This window comes from Rattus rattus, chromosome 3 (assembly GCF_011064425.1).
Source record: "Rattus rattus isolate New Zealand chromosome 3, Rrattus_CSIRO_v1, whole genome shotgun sequence".
Classification (NCBI taxonomy): Eukaryota; Metazoa; Chordata; class Mammalia; order Rodentia; family Muridae; genus Rattus; species Rattus rattus.
In genome coordinates this window covers 13,908,647-13,927,432 of record NC_046156.1, presented here as the reverse complement: position 1 = coordinate 13,927,432, position 18,786 = coordinate 13,908,647, and the positions used below count along the sequence as shown (strand labels likewise).

Here is an 18,786-nt window from a genome sequence, read left to right as displayed (position 1 = left end):
ATTTTTTGAATTTCCTCTGAATCTGTAGTTATGTCTCCCTTTTCATTTCTGATTTTGTTCATTTGAACACACTCTCTGTGTCCTCTCTTTAGTCTGGCTAAGGGTTTATCTATCTTGTTGATTTTCTCAAAGAACCAACTTTTGGTTCTGTTGATTCTTTCTATGGTCCTTTTTGTTTCTACTTGGCTGATTTCAGCTCTGAGTTTGATTATTTCCTGTCTTTTACTACTCCTGGGTGTATTTGCTTCTTTTTATTCTAGAGCTTTTAGGTGTGCTGTCAAGCTGCTGACATATGCTCTCTCCTGTTTCTTTCTGCAGGCACTCAGAGCTATGAGTTTTTCTCTTAGCACAGCTTTCATTGTGTCCCATAAGTTTGGGTATGTTGTACCTTCATTTTCATTAAATTCTAAAAAGTTTTTAATTTCTTTCTTTATTTCTTCCTTGACCAAGTTATCATTGAGTAGAGCATTGTTCAACTTCCACGTATATGTGGGCGTTCTTCCCTTATTGTTATTGAAGACCAGCTTTAGGCTGTGGTGGTCCGATGGCACGCATGGGATTATTTCTATCTTTCTGTACCTGTTGAGGCCCGTTTTTTGACCAATTATATGGTCAATTTTGGAGAAAGTACCATGAGGAGCTGAGAAGAATGTATATCCTTTTGCTTTAGGATAGAATGTTCTTTAAATATCTTTTAAGTCCATTTGGTTCATGACTTCTCTTAGTCTGTCTACGTCTCTGTTTAATTTCTGTTTCCATGATCTGTCCATTGATGAGAGTGGGGTGTTGAAATCTCCTACTATTATTGTGTGAGGTGCAATGTATGTTTTGAGCTTTAGTAAGGTTTGTTTTACGTATGTAGGTGCCCTTGTATTTGGGGCATAGATATTTAGGATTGAGAGTTCATCTTGGTGGATTTTTCCTTTGATGAATATGAAGTGTCCTTCCTTATCTTTTTTGATGATTTTAGTTGAAAATTGATTTCATTTGATATTAGAATGGCTACTCCAGCTTGCTTCTTCCGACCATTTGCTTGGAAAGTTGATTTCCAGCCTTTCACTCTGAGGTAGTGTCTGTCTTTGTCTCTGAGGTGTGTTTCCTGTAGTCAGCAGAATGCAGGGTCCTCATTGCGCATCCAGTTTGTTAATCTATGTCTTTTTATTGGGGAGTTGAGACCATTGATGTTGAGAGATATTAAGCAATAGTGATTATTGCTTCCTGTTATATTCATATTTGGATGTGAGGTTATGTTTGTGTGTTTTTCTTCTCTTTGTTTTGTTGCCAAGACGATTAGTTTCTTGCCTCTTCTAGGGTGTAGCTTGCCTCCTTATGTTGGGCTTTACCATTTATTATCCTTTGTAGTGCTGGATTTGTAGAAAGATATTGTGTAAATTTGGTTTTGTCATGGAATATCTTGGTTTCTCCATCTATGTTAATTGAGAGTTTTGCAGGATACAGTAACCTGGGCTGGCATTTGTGTTCTCTTAGGGTCTGTATGACATCTGTCCAGGATCTTCTGGCTTTCATAGTCTCTGGCGAAAAGTCTGGTGTGATTCTGATAGGTCTGCCTTTATATGTTACTTGACCTTTTTCCCTTACTGCTTTTAATATTCTTTCTTTATTTTGTGCATTTGGTGTTTTGACTATTATGTGTCGGGAGGTGTTTCTTTTCTCGTCCAATCTATTTGGAGTTCTGTAGGCTTCTTGTATGCCTATGGGTATCTCTTTTTTTAGGTTAGGGAAGTTTTCTTCTATGATTTTGTTGAAGATATGTACTGGTCCTTTGAGCTGGGAGTCTTCACTCTCTTCTATACCTATTATCCTTAGGTTTGATCTTCTCATTGAGTCCTGGATTCCCTGTATGTTTTGGACCAGTAGCTTTTTCCGCTTTACATTATCTTTGACAGTTGAGTCACTGATTTCTATGGAATCTTCTGCTCCTGAGATTCTCTCTTCCATCTCTTGTATTCTGTTGGTGATGCTTGTATCTCCGGCTCCTTGTCTCTTCCTTTGGTTTTCTATATCCAGGGTTGTTTCCATGTGTTCTTTCTTGATTGCTTCTATTTCCATTTTTTAATTCCTTCAACTGTTTGATTGTGTTTTCCTGGAATTCTTTCAGGGATTTTGTGATTCCTCTCTATGGGCTTCTACTTGTATATTTATGTTTTCCTGGAATTCTTTCAGGAATTTTTGCGATTCCTCTCTGTAGGCTTCTACTTGTTTATTAATGTTTTCCTGTGTTTCTCTAAGGGAGTTCTTCACGTCTTTCTTGAAGTCCTCCAGCATCATGATCAAATATGATTTTGAAACTAGATCTTGCTTTTCTGGTGTGTTTGGATATTCCATGTTTGTTTTGGTGGGAGAATTGGGTTCCGATGATGTCATGTAGTCTTGGTTTCTGTTGCTTGGGTTCCTGCGCTTGCCTCTCACCATCAGATTATCTCTAGTGTTACTTTGTTCTGCTATTTCTGACAGTGGCTAGACTGTCCTATAAGCCTCTGTGTCAGGAGTGCTGTAGACCTGTTTTGCTGTTTTCTTTCAGCCAGTTATGGGGACAGAGTGTTCTGCTTTGGGGCGTGTAGTTTTTCCTCTCTACAGGTCTTCAGCTGTTCCTGTGGGCCTGTGTCTTGAGTTCACCAGGCAGGTCGCTTGGAGCTGGAAGGTTTGTCTTACCTGTGGTCCCAAGGCTCAAGTTTGCTCGTGGGGTGTTGCTTATGAGCTCTCCGAGGCGGCAGCAACCAGAAAGATCTGCGCCACCCTTTCCGGGAGCTTCCGTGCACCAGGGTTTCAGATGGCTTTTGGTGTTTTCCTCTGGAGATGTGGGCAGAGTGTAGTCTCTTCTGGTTTTCCAGGCGTGTCTGCCTCTCTGAAGGTTTAGCTCTCCCTCCCACGGGATTTGGGTGCAGAGAACTGTTTATCTGGTCGTTCCCTTCAGGTTCCAGCGGTGTCTCAGACGCAGCGGATTTCCTGCTCCTGTGCCCTTATCCAAGGGAACCCAGAGGCCGTATACAGTTTCCTCTTGGGCCAGGGATGTGGGCAGGGGTGGGCAGTGTTGGTGGTCTCTTCCGCTCTGCAGTCTCAGGAGTGCTCACCTGTCTCGGCGGTGAGCTCTCTCTCCCACGGGGTTTGGGAGCAGTGAGCTGGAGGCAGGGAGCCGGAGATTGGGACTCCTGCTAAAAACCGGAAGTGTCTGTAGTCTTTGTTTTTAAGAGACCGAACAGGTATGGCAACCCCAAACCTAAAGAAGGTAGATAGATGGTGAACGGAAACAAGCGGGCTTGACTTAAATATTCTTGTTTCCAAAAAATTGGGTAAGAGCACGCCAAGCTGTTGGAATGAAGTTAGTCGTTATTCCCTAACAGGGGTATGTCAGCATTCACCTCCGAGAACAATACAGTCTAGAAGGTGCCTCTGATTTGATTTTTATTGTCCAGCACGCCTCTACCAAGACATGGCCAAGCTGATCGGCAGGATGCAAATGTTTGTAGAGTTCAATTTCAAAATCAAGTCTCATGCCTGACGAGTTAAAACATGTAGCTATTTTAAAGTCAGAAACACAGAAACAGGCAACTGTTGAACTGCAAGATTACAGGTAGACAAGTAGTCCATTTCCAACACAGTTACAGTACCTGGTAGAACTGAGGATGAACGGTAACTTCCTGTACATTGAACCCATGGTCTTGCACAGGACAGACCTGTTCCCTATGCTCTGAGTTAGTTCCCAGTCTTTGTCATGGTAGCTTCATCATGCAAATGTGACACTACCTAAAGTAGAAGAATGCGAGCTGTGAAAATAAAGCCACTGCCTAAAATGAGTCAGGGAGTAGGCTAAAAACTAATGAGCAAATGGAACCCTAGATGTTGGTGCAGAATGACCTCAGGGAGGGCCCTCAAGCCCCTGTCTCTGCGACAGTGACCTGTGACCACAAAGTGGATCAGAATATTTTTCTCAGAAGGGACCAGCAGACACACTTGCCAACCCAGACTTTGTTTTCTATACACCGTGTAGGCTGTTTTAACCAGTTTTATCCCTTTTGCATGTGGTGGCCTAATGATCACAACAACTCTAGTGACAGAGTTAGCTGTGAGTATTTTAAAGTTGTATTGTACAGTTTTAACGGGAAATAAACCTTTCGTTAATGGATTTAAACAAATTGTAGCCATTGTGTTGACGTTCCAGCACAGAAATGAAAAGCCTTTTCTTTAGGGCATAACACGCTGTGAGTGTCCAGGAGTCTCACACAGGCAGGAATTCATCAGTGCTCTGTCCTGAAATTCTAGGTCTGCAACTCAGTGTCTATTGATGGATCCGATAGTTTTGTGAGGAAGATCAGTCTGGAGGAAGAGGTCACACCCCACAGTTGCTTCAGGTGTTTTCTTCTAATCTTTGTGGCCAGGAGAGGTATCCTCTTCCTGTAACCTTCAGTTCCAGACTTCCAAGAGCCTCTCAGATGAGCCTGGGGTTACAGGTCTAAGCACCATGAGGTTTCAGTAAGCTCGCACCATCACTCCTGCCCAAGTTCAGAACCCTTCATTACAGGAGATGGATTTCGAAGTGGAATTTTACTGACAAGCCTTACTGGGGAAATGGTGTAGGTGACTCCTGTGAGTTTTCTAATACACAATTAAACTTATCTTCTTGAAAGGCAGACTTGGATCAACATGAAGTTTCTACTGCCGTGGCCTAAGAAGTTTAATTCCTTCCGTGAGGGCCGGAGAGTAATGGAACGTGCAATTTCTCTGCAGAAGGGCTAGGCCAGGCAAGCGTGTGTCCTCCTCTGGTCCACTGGTCAGATGATGCAGTTCTGGAAAGAGGCCAGGACATAGTGAGAGTTAGCTCTTGAGGGAAACCCAAGGAGAGGAGGATAATAAACATTTTAGTGCAGTAGCTAGCTTTTAAAACCCAGATGGGTGTCACAGCAATTTAAGAGCAGTAGCTTCAACTCATAGGGAAATGAATCTATAACACTTTACTTTATAGACTTTAGCCTTTGATGGATTAATTACTTTTATTTCTAAAGTATACTTGATAAATATGCACGTGAATGCATATGTATACATTAATTACAAGCAAGGGTGTACCTAAGTATGAATGTAACATATGCATTCATGAATTAAGCTTGAGCACTTTTATGAGGAGATATGTCTTTGGAAATTTTATCCAAAAGAACCCCACCCCCCACAAAAAACAAAATGAAACAAAGAGAGACAGTTGGCCTCACCTAGTTTTACAGACCTATGCATACCATGACCTTTGAACAATATTTCCTAAGAAGTTTTAAATACTAGATGCAAGAAAGTGGTTTCTGACCTTGAAACCTTACAAAAATAACACACCAATAAAAAAGACACAGCACACGTAAGTCTCATAATAGCCAAACAACTAGGGTTGGTGTAGGAACCAGGGCTTTCATTTAGAAATATGCACGTGTCTATGCGCTCTTGAGGATACTAACGTTTAGGACTGGCTTGATGCTCCACTGTACTAGGCCTGGTTGGTAAATTCTCAGGCTCTCCTCTTTAGTGCCTAGGTTTATATGGGCTCACTGACAACCCCACCTTGAGAATAGAAAAGGAGAGAACTTAGTTTCTCTTTGTTTTAAGGCTAGTTACCCACCTTCCATACAAAAAACCAAACAGAGCTTCATTCACGAAGAAAAACAAACGTTCTTTCTCACCTATCAACCCAAGGGCAAAATCCGAAGCTATAGACTAGCAAACTGAAGCAAGGTTAGCTAGAGCAGTCCTCATCCGGCTTCTGCGTGTAGCACTGGTGTTAGGCTCCGTAACCTGAGGGAGAGATTGAAGTCTTTTGCTACCTGATAGAATAGAGGGGCGGAGAGATGGCTGGCACGTGGCTGAGAGAGAGGAATGTTCACGGTGGGTATGGCAGGCCCTGGGTTTGACCCGTAGCTTTGCTCCCAGTTTCAGGTTCTGACAAATTGTGTTATCAGATTGAGTTATACTTGTGATTAGGAAACTGTTTATCCAACCAGAAAAAGGCAGAGCAGGGATTTCTGCAGAGTCACACATGCCCAAACACCCAGCATTCCTGCTCCAGCGAGGAAGAAATCATGGCTGCCTGGCACGCCAGCTCCCATGCAGCCTTGTAACCAAGGGGCCTCAGAGGACCGAGGACGAAGACGGGTGTACGGCATTGGGTTTGAGATGGAGAGGTAGTAAAGAAATCTGGGTTCTTAAGCATCTAAAGAGAAACAAAGTAACTTTAACAATCTTGATGAAATCAACCAATCTAAGTGAGTAAATTATTATTTCCTTAGATTTCTAAGTACTTGAGAAAAGAAGTCCAACTTTATCCATTAAGTTGATGAGCGAAGCATGCAGTTATGAAGGGTAAAATGGAAAATTTCCAAGGAGAGTATATCCATGAGTTTGAGATGTATAAATGGCCATTAGACAAGTAGCACCAAAAGCGTTAATCCTAAATGAAAAGATGGCTGTATTTTATATTAAAATTAGGTACATATATGAATAATTATCAGCACAGCCTATTAAAAATGAAAAAAAAAAACCAGAAAGCTACAGACTAGAGAAAGATGCCTGTAATCCGTATACCATATGGACTATAATGTTACAAGGAATGGGGCTGCAGGACTGTAATCCCAGCATGCAGGAACAGAGGTATATGCAGAGAATCAGGAGTTCAAAGCCAGCCTTAGCTACATAGCAAGTTCAATCCAGCCAGGATTCCAAGTGACCCTACCTCAGGACAAAAAAGCAAAACACAGACAAGAATAAAGTCTGGTAGAAGTTATATATGAGTTCTTACAACTTTTAAACAAACAAACAAACAAACAAACAAAAAAACCCCAGACCACTTAATGGAGAATTGGTGAAGAAAATGTTGAAAAGGGGGGCAGGAAACATTTTAAAATGTACATGAGCAAGTTAGTATGCAAGACACTGCAGAATAGCAGAAGAAGGCCACCACAATGCCGCACACTGGAACTGCCAAGAACACCAAGAAACGAGAATCACCTTCATGGCAGGAAACAGCAAAACTGGTATCTGTTGAGCACTGCATACGGGACCCTACCACTTTCATGGCCTCCGTGGCAGTCATTTTCCGGTAGAAGTGCATAATCAGGAACACAAACACCCCTGGTCACGGTCATGCCAATGGTCATGGCATTGTTTACTTGTAATACTCTTTTCAAAAATTAGAAACAACCTAAGTATACAACAGAAGAATTGATACCCATTCTATAACATCACACAATGGAATAGCATTCAGTACTGGTAAGGAAAATGGTTTACCTGCAGGCTCAAATATGAGATGGAGCAAAGTTAGTCAGGAACAAAGGAATATCGACTTTATTTGATTGTTAATGAAAGTTAAGAAGCAAAACAGTCTTTTAGGAAGATGGATTCAGACAGGAGATAAGGATAGAAGTGTTGTAAACACCAAGATGGACTTAAGTCCGTGGAGAAAGAGGCTGCTGTAACTCTGGGCTCAGGGACTCTACAGATGCCCAGATGCCCAACAGGATGGCTTTCTACAAGTAGTCACTTCAGAACACGTATAAACTGAACGTCCTGTTTAACGTTCCTTTCTGAACGTGTGTTATACTTTACAGTTAAAAAGCTGCAAGCACATGGTATCATTAATGACCTGAGGCCACAGCAAGGCATGCTGATCTCAGGCAGAGGACCGTCTTACCCGTGGGGCTGGTGTTCAGGACATGTTAGCCGTCAGCAGTATTCTTCTGCGTACCCTCTCAGTGACTCTGGGACATGGGCAGGCCAGAGATCACTGGAGTCCTTGAGAGCTGAGAAACAGGTCTCACGTTAGTAGCACGTGACACAGTGCGTCTTTGACAATAGGCCTCGTCCTCTTCCTTTCCCAATCGAAGTTGAAACCACAAGGTATTTCATAATGGCTGGCAGCTCCCAAACAGGGATGTGCTCTGTCAATGTGTTAGAATACAGGGAGAGTAGCAAGGCCCAGGCTTGCTTTGCTGCTGAGGATGCAAAGTGACGTGGCTGCCGTGGAACTCGGTGCGGCATTTTCTCAGAAAAGCTAAATGTAAGTAAGTGCACATTCGACCCAGAAGTGACAACTCTAAGTATAGCCCCAAAGGCTCTGAAGCCAGGCTCCCGGATGCTTGCCCACCATCGTGGACAGCAGCGTCTGTTTTACAGAAGCCAGGCCATAGAACCAACTCAACCGCCATCAATAAGAGCAGAATGTGAGGTCATACAGTGGAGTATTAGCCTCACAACAGAGACAGCCAGTACAGGACTCAAAGGAGAAGCACGGCAAACATTCCAAGCTTGTAAGCAGACACAGTGGCATCTGTGATAAGTGTGTAAGTGTGACAGTCGACTTCATAATCTGGGAGTAAAATTGAAGTTTCCTAGGTAGGAAGGGTGGAGGGTGGAGGTGAAAGAAGCATTTTTATAAATCAAAAAAGAACTTTTTCGTGTATTCGATCACGTTTTTCATCTCCCCTAATCCCTCTCACATCCCCACCCACCCAACTATATGTTTTCTCACAGAAGCAAATCAAAACAAGACCACAAGCAACAAAAAGCCAAGAAACACACACAGAAGAACCCACCACAGTGAGAATCAGTCTGTCCAAGCAGACATTTTTGTCAATAGAAACACCGCTGACTTCGGTTTTCGTTGCTCTTTTAGGCCTGGACACGGGGCAGACCCTGAGTGTGGTAATCCACCCAGTGAGACTCAATTGGAGAAAACCGAATTTTCCTTTGCCTTGGGTATCATTTGCAGATAGGGTCTTGGTTGAGAGTGGGAGCCCATGTTCAGTTTTCTCCCTCAGTGCTGCCACCCCACCTGGCTTGAACCTGTCCAGGTCTTGTGCACGCTGCCAGTCTCTGTGAGTCTGTACGCACATCAGTCCTGTTGTGTCTGGAAGACAACTCTTCCCTCAGAGTAATCCATCACCTCTGGCTCTTAACAACCTTTCTGCCTCCTCTTCTATATATTCCCCGAGTCTTGAGGGGAAGGGGTTGATGATGGAGGAGGGACAGCATCTCCCAACAGACAGTGCTGACCAAACTGGATGGCTGCTTGCAGAGGAATGCATATAGAATCCTATCACTCACCCTGTGAAAATACTCAACTCCAAATGGATCAAGAACCTCAACATAAGACAGATAAATACCCTGGATCTGATAGAAGAGAAAATGAAGAACAGGCCTGAGCTCATGGACACAGGGAAGGACATTCTGAACAGGATCCCGACAGCTCGGGCACTAAGGATCAACAGTTAGCAAATGTTGTCAAGCTGAAACGCTCTGTACGGTAAAAGACACCATGGCTTCCTACCAAATGGGAAAAGATCATTACCAATATGATAGAACGCTCTTATCTAAACATATAAAGCATAAACATATTAAACATATAAACAAAAGGGCAACACGAAGAAACCAATAGCCTAATGTAAAAAATGGAGATGGAACTAAGTAGCCAGTTCCCCCCAAAGTTAAACACAAGTGGATACAAAACACACAAAGAAATGCTCGACATCTTTAGCCGTCAGGCAATGCAAACTAAAACCGCTCTGAGGTTTCATTTCAGCACAGTCAGAATGGCCAAGGTCAGTCAGCAAACGGCAGCTCCTGTTGGCAAGGTTGAGGAGCGCGGGGGATGTTCATCCGTGGCTAGTGGGAGTGTAAATCTGTGCAGCTATAAGAGATCAGTGCTGTGGTTCTGAGGCATCCGTACCTCGAGGTGGACCTCACGATTCAGTTATAATACATGCGGACATATACTCAAAGGCCTCTACGTCTCACTACCGAGGAACTTCCCCATCCGTGTTCGCTGATGAGCAGGGATTGGAAACAGCCTAGATGAGTGGCTTAGGGAGTGGTGGCACATTTGAGCATTGTTCAGCTGTTTAAAATGACATCGTAAAATTCATAGGTAAATGAAAGGAACAACAGAAAAAATAATGGTGAGACAACTTAGATCCCCAAAGACAGACACTGGAGCTTTTCCTCTTATGTGGACGCTAGCTTCAAGCCTTTGGTCTGTGTAACACAATCCAAATAACCACAGTGGCTAGGGACCTAGTAAGGGACTAGGGAAGAGAAGAGGATTTCCCCCAGAGTAGCCTTTTGTAAGTGTTTGCCGCTGAATTGAGGACTTGATGGTGTGCCAGGCAAGTCCTCTCTCCAGCGCGTTCCCGAACCCACGCTGAGGAGAAGAGAAACTAAGAAAACTAGGAAGTGCAGAGACTCGTTTTGGGATGGCAGCAGGATTCTAGACTTGCGGGTGGTTATATAAGATTAATAGACTTAACATACCAAATTTTATATCCAAAATGATAAAAAAAAATTTCTATGTCACAAAATTTCAAGACAGTAAGAAAAGTCCTCTAAAGCACAGGGAACACAGTCTGTTGAATTTTATTTACCCTGCAGTCCTCAGACCACGAATCTGGGTTCACCTGAAGGAGTTCAGGGGTCCTTGTCCTACTACAGAGAGATGCTGGAAGGTGAGTGTCACGTGTTCAAAGTGAATTTCCTATCAGTTTCGGATTGATTAGCATTCTGGGGATCACCAGAATCAGCAATAAGATAACATATAAAACTCTATACCAATCCGGAATTTTAAAAGTACGCATCCTCCGTCTACACACAACGGGCCCGTGAGGATGAGCACCCCTTGCCTTACGAATGAGGAGAATGGCTCTGGTGCAGAGTGAATGTACTCGCTCTGTTGTGCTGCTCCTGGGTACCAGTTAGCTATGAGCTATTTTGGTAAAGCCAAAAAAAAAAAAAGCTAGGACAAAAGCCGTAAGCTTCTTTGTATTTTTGGTACTTATATGGACCCTTCAGTTATAGTTTATAAATTTACTTCCTAGAGACAGTCTTCCTGCTTAAAAGAATCAAACTGTGTTATTTACCTCCAACACAAAGAACGATTTAAACGCACTCTTTGCTGTTCAGCTACTGTGGCGTCTCCCAGGAGATGTTAGTGGAGTCTTCGAGGCAAATAAGCCTTGCATCGCTCCATAGTGCCTTGCGATATCCGGGCATTTGCTTTAGGCGAGCAGTGTTTTTGCTGTATAATTTCATCTGCTCTTTCAAGTTCGTGATGATGCACTTCTCTTTTTATTCCAGTCCAAAAGAACAGTTTCTTAGTAACTTCCGCTTCTATTAAAAAGTTGGTCTTTGGGGTTGGGGATTTAGCTCAGTGGTAGAGCGCTTGCCTAGCAAGCGCAAGGCCCTGGGTTCGGTCCCCAGCTCTGAAAAAAAAAAGTTGGTCTTTGTGGCATGCATATACCAACACTGTTGTCCACTTCCTGTTTCTGGAAGTACACAATAACTTCATATAAATTCTGAAAGGACAAGTGTGGAATTGTCATGACCAAGAAGTTCAGTCCTGGACAGCAGCAGCCCTGTAGATGTGCAGAGGGCTCTGAAACTTTCAAGTCCCTTCGCTAGCTGTGTGACCAGAGGAAAGACACTTGACCCTGTGTTCTTGAGAAAGCTGATTTCACCCTTAAAATGGCGTTAGCAGTGACACTTACTTAGATGATTGTTATTTGAATTACATGTTAATATTTATAAGGAAATTATAAGTGCTAGCCTATAAAATACTATTTAAATAATCGTTAGTCTAAAATAAATTACCTAGGATCTTGTACTTTGTGGTTTTATTTACTTATTGTTTTCATGTACTAAGAAGAACTTTTGAAAGGCTAGGTGTTGTAGCCCAACTCCCAGGAAGTCCAGGGCAGGAAGATGGTGGCCTCCAGAGCTAGTGAGAGACAATAGAAAAACATTTTCGGGAATGTCGCTGAAGTGTCAATAGCACTGATTTATTGGAAATTAAAATTTTAATTAGAGGGCTGTCAAAATGGCTCAGTCGATAAAATGTTTGTCCCACAACCATGAAGACCTAAATTTAGATCCCCAGAACCCACATAGAAGCAAAACCTCGGCAGGCTTAATGGCCACCTATAATCCCAGAACCCAGTAGATAGGGGGCATTTGGGACAGACTGTCTAGCTTGTGAGCTAGAGAGGTCCAGGAAGAGACCCCGTCCCAGTAAGTAAAGTGGAAAATGATATAGAGAAACGACTGATGACGTCAACTTAAGGCCTCTATGCTCATGCCCAGGCGACCATATACGCATGCGTGAGTGCGCACTCTTGCCTGCACGCACGCACGTACGCACGTACGCATGTATGCACTCACACACATAGGTACGTGCATGTAGAGGTTGGCATGAGTTGCTGTTTACTGTATCATTCCTGATGCGTTTTCCAGAGGCTAGAGTAGCTCCCGGAAGTGTTGACTATGGAGTTTTGATCAAGCCCCTTAGTTTATTTTGTACCTTGCCCTACAAAAGAAGGGAAGCATTTTTTTTTTAATGGCAAAACATATCAGATTAATCTTTAGGACGTCACCAGCTCTTGACATCATAATTAATCCATATAAATTACCCTGGTGATATTAAGAAAATAATTTATATAACCTGTGATGTGAGAAATCAGTTGTTTCATTATTCATCACTCATTCTGGAATTTTGATTTAATTTAGTTTGTTGTGTATTATTTTACTGCTCTATTAACTTAATGATTGGAGCAATTATTTATAGTTTGTGATATTAGGTAACAGATTTAGTAGGTATTATTATTCATGATGAAGTAATGTTTATGGATATTATGGAAAACCCTATTTTAATCTGAATGCTGTTTGCAGTTTGATTATAATGAATTCTTTTCTTTCTCTAAGATTCACAAGAAACAACTGTAAATTTACTTTCCCATTAATATAGATGTATCATAATTCTCTCATTGCTTTACATAGAATAGACAGCTGACGGCTCTTGCACTCATTTTGTTTCTTCTCTGTTCATTTATGATGTTGTCTCTAGAGGATTCCTGTGTCCAGCGAAGGAAGTGAAACAGCTGATAGATACTCCCTGACATTTATTTATTGTTTCAAGACCACAGCTAATTTCTGGTCTTCTGTTGTCACATCTGTGATTGAAAATTCATCACATATCATTGTCCTGACTGTACAGTACATTGTTCAAGTCATTACTAAAACTTTGTCTTTGGATGTTATGGTTAATTTCCATATATATGTATATGTGTATGTTAAATTCCGTGTGTGTGTGTGTGTGTGTGTGTGTGTGTGTGTGTGTGTGTGTGTGTGTGCATTTCCTTGGCCATTCATCTCCTGCCCTATCGATTAGACTGACAATAATCTTATCAAGGTTTTCACAGGCGAAGATGATATGGATGCAGAACTTATATGTAATTCACAATTTTTAAGACTTGTCATTAAAAAAAAAACAAGGTCCGGTTTCTTGGCAAATGGGACCTGAACTGACATAAATTTACTTATAGTCTTTATTATTAATTGTGAATATTCATACTTTTATTATGCAAAATTAATGTTAGCATGTTAGCATGTTAGCATCCTGATGGAGATGTTACATAGAATATTTATTATCTTGTCTTTCTAAAATCACAAAGTGGGAAAAAAATCACATATTCAGAAATATGTTTGGCTACATGGTTACATATAACTTGTAACCATGAACACTGACTTGTCTAAGAATACAAAGTTTCCACTTAAAGATGTTTCAGATGAACTTTAGTTATAACGATCAGTGATACCTTATACAGTTAGGCTCCATGGTTTTTTATATCTTTGAAACAAATGCTACTGTTAATGTGGCTTGCCAAGTTCTCCATGAAAATCATTAATAAAGGGCTCAAGATGCACAAGTGTCTGCTTCTATGTCACATGTTTTAAAGAGATACCTCCTTAAGTCCACATGTTACCTTCACACACCAATAATGAACTGTTAATGTGAGTCAGTAAGCAATGGCGGGGGGCTTGAGTTCAAGAAGGATAGCACACTGTACACTAATTTATGTGTTTGTATCTCTATGTTCAACTCTTTGAAGTTCAGTCTTAGGAGGAAAATTCTCGTATGAATCGTACCATTGTGACAGCAACAGTATTCAGATGGGTAAATAATTAGTTGAGCAACCCTTTCTTGAGTGATGTTGACATTAAAGTTTTTGCAACGATCTAATTTTTCTAACTACCTTTTTTAGGTATTTGCTACCAGGAAGTACTCAATTCCTCATGAGGTCACCACTGTACAACATGAAATATAATTCACCCGGAATGACTCGCTCCAATGTTTTGTTTACGTCCCGATATGGCCGTTTGTGAAACTGAGTGGAAGATTGCCATGGGCGGTGCATAATAGCCATTCATTTTTTTTCTCCAGTTGAACCTTAAGGAAGCGACCCTTATGTGCTGTTTTATGTATATATGTCATATAAGTGTGTGAAATACATACACACATGCACTCAAGTAACATATAAATATATATATTTATTATATGTAAGAAGAATTAGCAGAAGACTGAATATAAGATTTAACCTTTCTGGAAATGTAATAAACCGTGTTAAAGTTGTTTACACAAATACGCAAATGTGTAGAATTTGCTAGGTTTATAATTAATTACTTCCTACTAGAAATGTTATTTTTTGCTGCAGAGTCGATCCTGAAGATCCCATCATGGTGTGATAAATTATTTTCTAGACAATAGGGCTTTCGGCTTGAGAAAACACTGATCGTATCCTATTACTTCTCTCTCTATTAATAGCTATGTAACAGTGAAACACAAGGCTTAGATGCCTGGGCTTGGCTTGACTATAGGATTAGGATAAAACGGGTTCCTTGTTACTCTAGCACACTGCAAAGTACTAGGAAATATCCCAGCCTGACTTTCCAACATCTTACTCCCCTAGATGGGAATTTAGCCGCTTGTTCTAGTGTGCATTTTCAGTAAAGATCTGGTAAGACCATGGAATCATGCAGAACGGGAGGCAATCCAGTGGGTCAAGAATCAAATGTAAACATACTTTGATTTGACATTTTCATGGCGAGTCACACAGCGAAACAAGACAACGGCAGTGACAGAAGCTGTGCTGTGTGACTTCTGTGTCACTCTTCTTTAGAAAGCATATCATGGAGTCTCTCAAAGTTGAGACCAATTTACCTCACAAAGTCCGATAACAGTAGCTTCTCATTTCACCCCAGAAAAGAATCTAGAGACCCTGAAGAGAAGACTCCAGTGATCCCAGGTCACCGTTCCTTGGTGCAATCTGGAGGGAGTCTTTATTCAAAGTTCAGTGTGAAGTTGTCTCCCTGTCCAGAGCCTTCATGCTTGGGTTTCAGGGCAGCACGCTCCTATTCTCCCTCTTCCTCCCTGCAGTCTGAAAACCAGCATGAGCTCTCGGCCTTGCATACAAATCGAGACCATGCCCTGTGGACCTTTGGACTCGGAAAGTACAATATTCGCTGGAACTTCCCTCCAGTGGTTATACTCACACATAAAGCTTTTGCAAAACTCGGAATATTCACCACCTTCCCTTATCTTCACATCTCTTCCCTGTAAAGGAAGAGGGAACTCCAAAGCAGCCAGGGGTCCCTTGATCTGGTCTCATCCAAAGCTGGACAGGTGGTGACCCAAAGTTGTAAGATTTAAGTATTTCATTTAAGAACTACCTTTGGGAATATACTTTTTACCGCAATATTCATATTTTTTTACACACATTACCGGCATCTACTTAACTGGTTTATGGCTGCCCACCCACATGCATTCCAGCAGAGATTTTTGTACTGGGAACATCCCACATAATTTTGTCTTACTGTTTTTTAAAGAGATTAAAGCCTCCAGGTAAAGAAGATGAGTGTGGTATTTAGGAGTCCGTGTTGTGGATTCTTCAACACGGCATAGATTCCTTAGAGTAGAGGATTCACATGCCAGAACACTTCTGAATCTTCATGGGGATAGTAAACAAATCAGCCCCTTTGGGGTTGGTCTGTAGCCATATTTGTTCTCAATTCTTGGTTTAAAAAAATCACGGAGGAATAAAAAAAAATCTAAAACTTATGGATATGTCATTGATAAGTGACACCAACCTAGTTTGTTGTCCATTCACCTTGTCTTACCTCACAAATGATCATTTAGTCGGATTGAGTATGTACTCTGAAACTTCTGTCAGGAACTAGGAAGGACTTTTCATTAAAAAAGAGAGGGGGATGTCCACGTTAGGAATTCTTACCCTAGAAACACACATTAAAAGCTAAGAGTAAATGCAATTACATGAAACTGCCAGGCGTTTGTGAAAAAAAACACGATTTTCTTATCTATCCAAGCAAGGCCTTGTTTTGAGCACTAGAATGTCATTGCCTCCATTTTCCAGTTTGGACTCGTTGGACAGGACGAAGTTGTGTAGAAAGCCATGTGTTCATTATCTAAGTGCATTACCTGGTGTGCTGTGGCCTGTGTTTGTCACAGCACCATCCCCTGATGAGCAGCCATGAGAAGACATGATAACGGACTGTAGAAGTCTCAGGAGGCCAGAGACAGGTATTAGAGGTATAAAATATTCCTTAGTTTTTGTTACCCATTTCTTGTGCATATGCTTCCAACACATCTGTAGTAGAAACTGTAAATCTCTCCTTAACAGAAGAGAAAGAAGACTCCAGAAGCTAGCTAGTCTCACCAGGATTTTTTCTGACAATGGACTTTGGTTTGCCTACAAGGAAGGGGTTGGGTGTAGACCTGCAGTGTAGACCACGGTGGTTCATTGCCAGGTTGGAATGCTTGCGCAAGCTAAGATACGGATGATTCCCCGATTGTCTAAGTAGTAACTCGCTTGTTTTATGTCCTCACCTGCAAACAGAATCTAAAGGTACAGCTTGGTTTTTACTTGAGTAAGCCAGCCCTGAAGGGTTGAATCTGTTAAAAGACCCTGTTGCAATATGAACGTAAAGTTGTATATGGGTGAAGCAACTCTACTGTCTGTAAGACGCGAGGGCTTGCCTAAATTAGAACAGAAAGCTTTTGTTACTCATCTTTAAAGTTCTAACCAAGCCAAAACCAAACCCCTTTCTTTGACGTAATGTTTTTGCATACACAGAGAGTAAGTGCCTCCTAGGCATCCAGAAAATGATTTCATTCAAATTATCTCATTAGCCTGGAAAATAGATGAGAATGGGATGATGCTGACTGGAAATTTTAGATATTTGAATAGAAATTCAATGCTTTCTTCCTTAACATGTCAATGTTATTCTGTGTGAACATTACCTTCAACCTTAAACATATGCAATACACACTATTCACAGATACCAAAAAGATAGCTGCATACACCTCATTACTTAATCTTCTACAAAGCACTTATTCATTCTTAAATATATATTCTTCTAAAAATAGTAAATACCTCGAAGTGACAGGAAATTCCTTCCTTCCCTATTTAGCAGTTGCTAGCTGACATCCCGAATCCCATGTACTTGGTTCTAAGCATTAAACAACAATAAAAATATAAGTATACAATTACATTCTTGTGACCTGGTGGTTTTTGGACATTTGCTTTTCCCTGTAAACCAAGAGCTTTAAATGTGAAGGGCCATGTTATCTACATATTAATTGTTAGGTATTTAATTGTTTTGAACTAATGTTGGCTTGTGAGCAAATGAAAACCGTAGAAATATATTCATAAAGCAAACAATTCTGCACACTCTCTCTCTCTCTCTCTCTCTCTCTCTCTCTCTCTCTCTCTCTCTCTCTCTCTCCTGTTCTCTGTCTTTAAATTTGAAGCTTTAGCTGTACATGATGGGCAAAGTAAAGAAAAGATTGAAGGATTGCCTTTTAAACACTGGTCTCCCTTGAATTTTTATAGTGGTGTGTTTTTACGAGAGCAACAATAAAACTTTGATGAAATATCGGGTCAGTTAGGTTTGCCGAGAACTTCAGGAGCAAGGTTGAAGGCTCCATACCTAAGACACACAAAGTGTCGACCCACGTGAAGTGAGACGCACTTTAACGGTCTTGCGACTGTAACTGATGGTTTGAGATGGCACCTGCTGAGATTGCTTCCATGTTTGAAGGTCTGCCACGCGGTAGGAGATGGGTATTGGAAGAAATTTACTCAGGTAATCCACGGTGAGACTAAGAGGGTTGTGTCACCTAGGACTCTGTATAAGGCTTCTGCTTTATCACCCCCTATGAACTCTAAAGCTCTTGCATCGACAAACACATCACTCAACAGAGTAATGGTAAATTGTAAGAAGGCTTGCCTTTGAACGGTGGCCGGATAACTATTGTATTTCTTTCTAAGGCTAACAGCCATTTTTGGTCCTTGAGTTCATATAAGAACTAATCTACATGCTACAGTATCTGAATGCCAATGAAGTCTGAATTTGAGGGGGGAGAGAATACATTTGCTGACACGACTCATGGGTCACATGATCCCTGTGTGCTTTGCTTCCTGTAAATGAATGCAGATGTTACAAAGATCCGCTTGAAATGCCAACAAAGTGTGCAGCTGGCATTGCTGTGGCATGCGCTACCGTGTGACACGTGTATGGCGAAACTACTTCAATTACCACAATAAAATGTCAACACAAGAAGCCTACGGTGTGTCATCCTTTGGCTTGTCTTTGCACGTGTATTCGCACACATACTGACTTCGGTAGAAGAGTTGGGCAACCAATTAAGCAAGCTGAACTGAGCCTTCAATTTGATGAAGGTATTTTCATGGTAATTTTTGGATTTTTAGCTACTGTGTAAACTACTCTAGGGGATGGGGCTACCTGCTGGTAAGAGTCAGGTCAAGAAAGTAGAATTGCCAACTTCTCTCCCTCGGATGGGAAGACAGAGTGTTCTAAGAGTCAGCAGCAACAGCTTAATGTGATTACACAATATAATAATTATATTATCTCAGGCATGAATTTTATGTCTTAGGA

General features: G+C 41.4%; 1 protein-coding gene across 3 annotated transcripts in view; it reads left to right on the top strand.

The window, feature by feature from the left end:
- Window positions 1-18,450, top strand: part of Ttll7 (tubulin tyrosine ligase like 7) — a 124,216-nt gene extending 105,766 nt beyond the window's left edge. For all 3 annotated transcript variants that reach the window (XM_032897195.1, XM_032897194.1, XM_032897197.1), the window contains one exon: window positions 14,076-18,450. In XM_032897195.1, coding sequence (XP_032753086.1) covers window positions 14,076-14,196 — 121 coding nt within the window. In that variant the 3' untranslated portion in view covers window positions 14,197-18,450. The remainder of the gene's footprint in view (window positions 1-14,075) is intronic.
- The last annotated feature ends 336 nt before the right edge of the window (window positions 18,451-18,786 follow it).